This window comes from Panicum hallii, chromosome 3 (assembly GCF_002211085.1).
Source record: "Panicum hallii strain FIL2 chromosome 3, PHallii_v3.1, whole genome shotgun sequence".
In the NCBI taxonomy this organism is placed as follows: Eukaryota; Viridiplantae; Streptophyta; class Magnoliopsida; order Poales; family Poaceae; genus Panicum; species Panicum hallii.
The window spans coordinates 22,085,385-22,088,851 of NC_038044.1; the positions used below are offsets into that span (position 1 = coordinate 22,085,385).

A 3,467-nucleotide genomic window follows, 5' to 3' on the forward strand; every position below is an offset into this window, starting at 1 on the left:
CTGACGCACCAGATAATCAAACTGCATTTCAGCTTGCACGCGGCACCGGAGACAGAACGAGCGGCCATGCACCTCCTCGCCATTGCTGCGGCCTGCCATACCCTGCGTGAAAATGATCGTCGAACGTGGCCAGTTCCCTTTAGGATTGGATGAGCCGTTTGTTCATTTTCTGATCCTTTTTCTTCGCACGGCAGATGAGACACAAAGCTATCATAGTTATTAAAATGCTAGTGCTTGCGTAATGTTTTGGACAAGCAACACATCAAATAGAATGCAGAATAAACACTAAAAAATATTCCAGTCATGCTTCCTGTCAGGTCGGTCAGAGCAACCAAACTCATAGACAGGTAACTCATAAACAGTTAGATATAATGAGAGTATGTTACTAGTTTCCCATTGCTAGCTAACTTACTACAAAAGAGTAAATAGAATTAGCTCATTGTAGCCACAAAATTGAAAACAAAAAGAAAAGATGCTGCTAGATTTTACTCTATCGAGGATGAGACACTTTTAGTTCCCCACCAACCCTAGAACTCATTTGCTTCAAAAAATTTTAGATTTCCGTACTCTTTGACTTTTTCTGGTGTCCACAGCTACAAACATAGTATTTCCAGTGTTTGGATAGTTCAAGCCTGTCTCCTTATTTTTTCTCTTTGATCTTTTGATTTGATCCTCTATAGGCTTAGCACTCCCACGTTTCTTCTTTGGCTTTGGCCCTCTTTTCTTTACAAGCTTCACAATTGGGACTTCAGCTACATTTATAATTGGCTTTGAATATGTTTCAGTTGTCTTCTTAATCCTCTCAAACTGCCAAAAATCTTCTTCAATAGCTGCCTCATTGTCTATAAGAACATCATCAACACCCTGCAAAGATTACCAAAAACTCATCAAGTGACTTTGGACCTAACAAATACCGAGAGAATAGAATGGATAATATATTGTGCATCTTTACACAACAAAGTTAAATAGAATGATATTTAGCATAGCTTGTCATGCTTATACGACTACAATGCTTGAGTAACTAAATTAGCTTATAACTATTTTTAGAAATGGCTTTCATAATGACTCATTAGATTTAACTCAAATACTTTACATAAAACCCAAATAATCTACTTGAAAAAAGATTATAAACATATATCAGTGAAGTTTTAAAACCTACTACAAATACGTGACAAAAGAATATCAATTATTATCACTAAACAATACATATCTAATAAAGAAAAATAGCATTCTATGAACTTACTTCTTTGCATATGCCTTCCATATCGTGATCAAGTAGAGAACTATTTACACCAAATAGCATCTCAAGAGTAATATCATCTTTATCTTGTTCTGTTGTACCATATCCATATGGTGTAGCTACATTCTTCTTTTTATGCAAATCATGTGAATTTTTCTTTTTCTGAGACTTTTGAGGATGACCTATTTTATTGTAAGCCTCGCTGAGATCACTTTGAAGATCAATGATACGAGTTTGGATACATTCAATTGCCAAAAGAATTTTTCTCAAAGAATGTTGTTCTAGGACAACATTTGTTTCCTTTGATTCTAACATTGTATCATTTGAACAAAAACTGCTTTTGTTGTCCTCAACATCTGTATTAAAAAACCAAGGATATAAAATGATTACAAAATACAAATTGATAAGGGGATATAGTCCACACAAAAAAGTAAGAAAATAGATAAAAACAATATACAAATTTATTGATCCATCTAGATAGGTCATTAAAGAAGCAAAATACCTCAAAAATTGTATAAGACATGTTTAACAAATTAAAATAAAATATATTATAACATTTAGGTGATGCAACACCCTTATTTTTACCCAATCATGTTTTACAAAATTACTGGTGCTAAATAACAGTGTCAATGGTTCAGCTTGAATTACATTCAGCTAGTATTTCCCTATTAGAAGGGGCACTGTAGTGTGACATCCTCAACTCAAAAAAAAAACAAGGAACGCATATGGCAGCCCTTTAATTCTTTGCACCTTTAAACTTTTTATGTTTACTTATCCAACAATCGAAGGTAGATAAAAAAGATAACGCTAGCTCTTTACTTCAATGCAACAAAAATTTGAGTACATGAGCACAACAACAGCCCCAACGTACCTAAGATATTATAGTCATCAATAACCAAAGGCTCATTGTCAGCTCCAATTCTTTCATTTTCTGTTCTACTCTTTTTGCTTTCTGCAAAAGAGTGGATTACTGAAACACTTAATGTTTCATTATTATCAAGTATCAACATGAAACTGGTTCAAAATGTAGATACTCTTGCAAGACAAAAGAATATTTCTAGGCCTATAAAGTATAAAATGAAAAGGACATGATGTCTAACCATGATTGTAATAGGAAAATATTTGATGCTTCTTGATGTACGCCGATGTGTCTGTACTACCTTCATATCTTTTTCTTTTCCTCCTCATCATAATTTCATAATTGGGAAGGTCTAACTCCTGTAATTCTGATTTGCATCTATCTGCTTTAACCATCTCCAACTGCAGATACTTTTCACGATCAATTAAAGCAAGTTCCTTATCATATTTTGCTACTTGCGACAAAAGATCATTCATACGCAGCTCCAACCATTGACACCGCCACCTTTCTGGGCCAATAAACTTCCTCCAATCGGATGTCACCTTTTTCTTTCTGAAGCAAAATATTCATGCTATTTAGAAACTAATCATAAAAGGAAACATGCCTTGAGCTGAATAAGAGTATTCTGAAAGATAGCCAAATTATTAAGAGTTATCTAAAATAGAATAGACCACACCAGCAACCATGCTTTCACATTTGCGGGTAAGTTGAGTTTCATGCCTTGAGCTTTTTAAATCACAAAATATTGTAAAGATGGCAGATGTTGAACTTGCAATAAAAAGCATGATGTTTATGATACTAAACATGACATAATAAGAACTTAAACATATATTTCTCTTATGATGGGGGCGAAGAGTTAAAAAAAACATCATTTAGATGTAACTGCAAATGACTGTCATTGTTTCCTTCTCCACTCCAGTAACACCATAGACTATACTAACTGAACAAGAGCTTACCTGACAATATGTGACACGGCGGGGGTATCATGTCCATTGATCTGAGAATAAAGGGGTGACTCCACTTCCATGATGCCTGCATCTGATTCCGTGTCATCATCAGAACCACAGCCAGAATCCCCAAACGAGCTCGAGCACTCCGTGCTATCCCCGTGCTCATCTTCAGCCACCTCGTCTCCGAACGAACCAAATGGGAGCGCCGGATCCTGGGCATGTTCCACATCCGCAGGTTCGGATTTGACAACTACATTGCGTGCCTTGACATCGTTGCTAGAAGCTGCCGCCATGACAACAGAGCAGGAAAACCTGAACCGCCAATGTCGCCGATTTGGCCGCGCCGCCGCCCGACGTGGCCGTGCTGCTGCCGAATTTGGCCGCGCCGCCGCCCGATCTAGTCGCCAGTCGCTAGGGT

The 3,467-nt window shown here is 36.9% G+C and overlaps 1 protein-coding gene across 1 annotated transcript; it reads right to left on the reverse strand.

Annotated features, from left to right (window-relative positions):
• Positions 1–303: 303 nt before the first annotated feature.
• Positions 304–3,467, reverse strand: LOC112887619. The gene is made up of 5 exons (XM_025953843.1): positions 3,056–3,467; positions 2,341–2,651; positions 2,112–2,192; positions 1,244–1,596; positions 304–864 (listed from the first exon to the last, which is right to left on the reverse strand). Exons 1-5 carry the CDS (start codon positions 3,340–3,342, stop codon positions 544–546), a joined length of 1,353 nt encoding a protein of 450 aa, XP_025809628.1. The 5' UTR covers positions 3,343–3,467; the 3' UTR covers positions 304–543.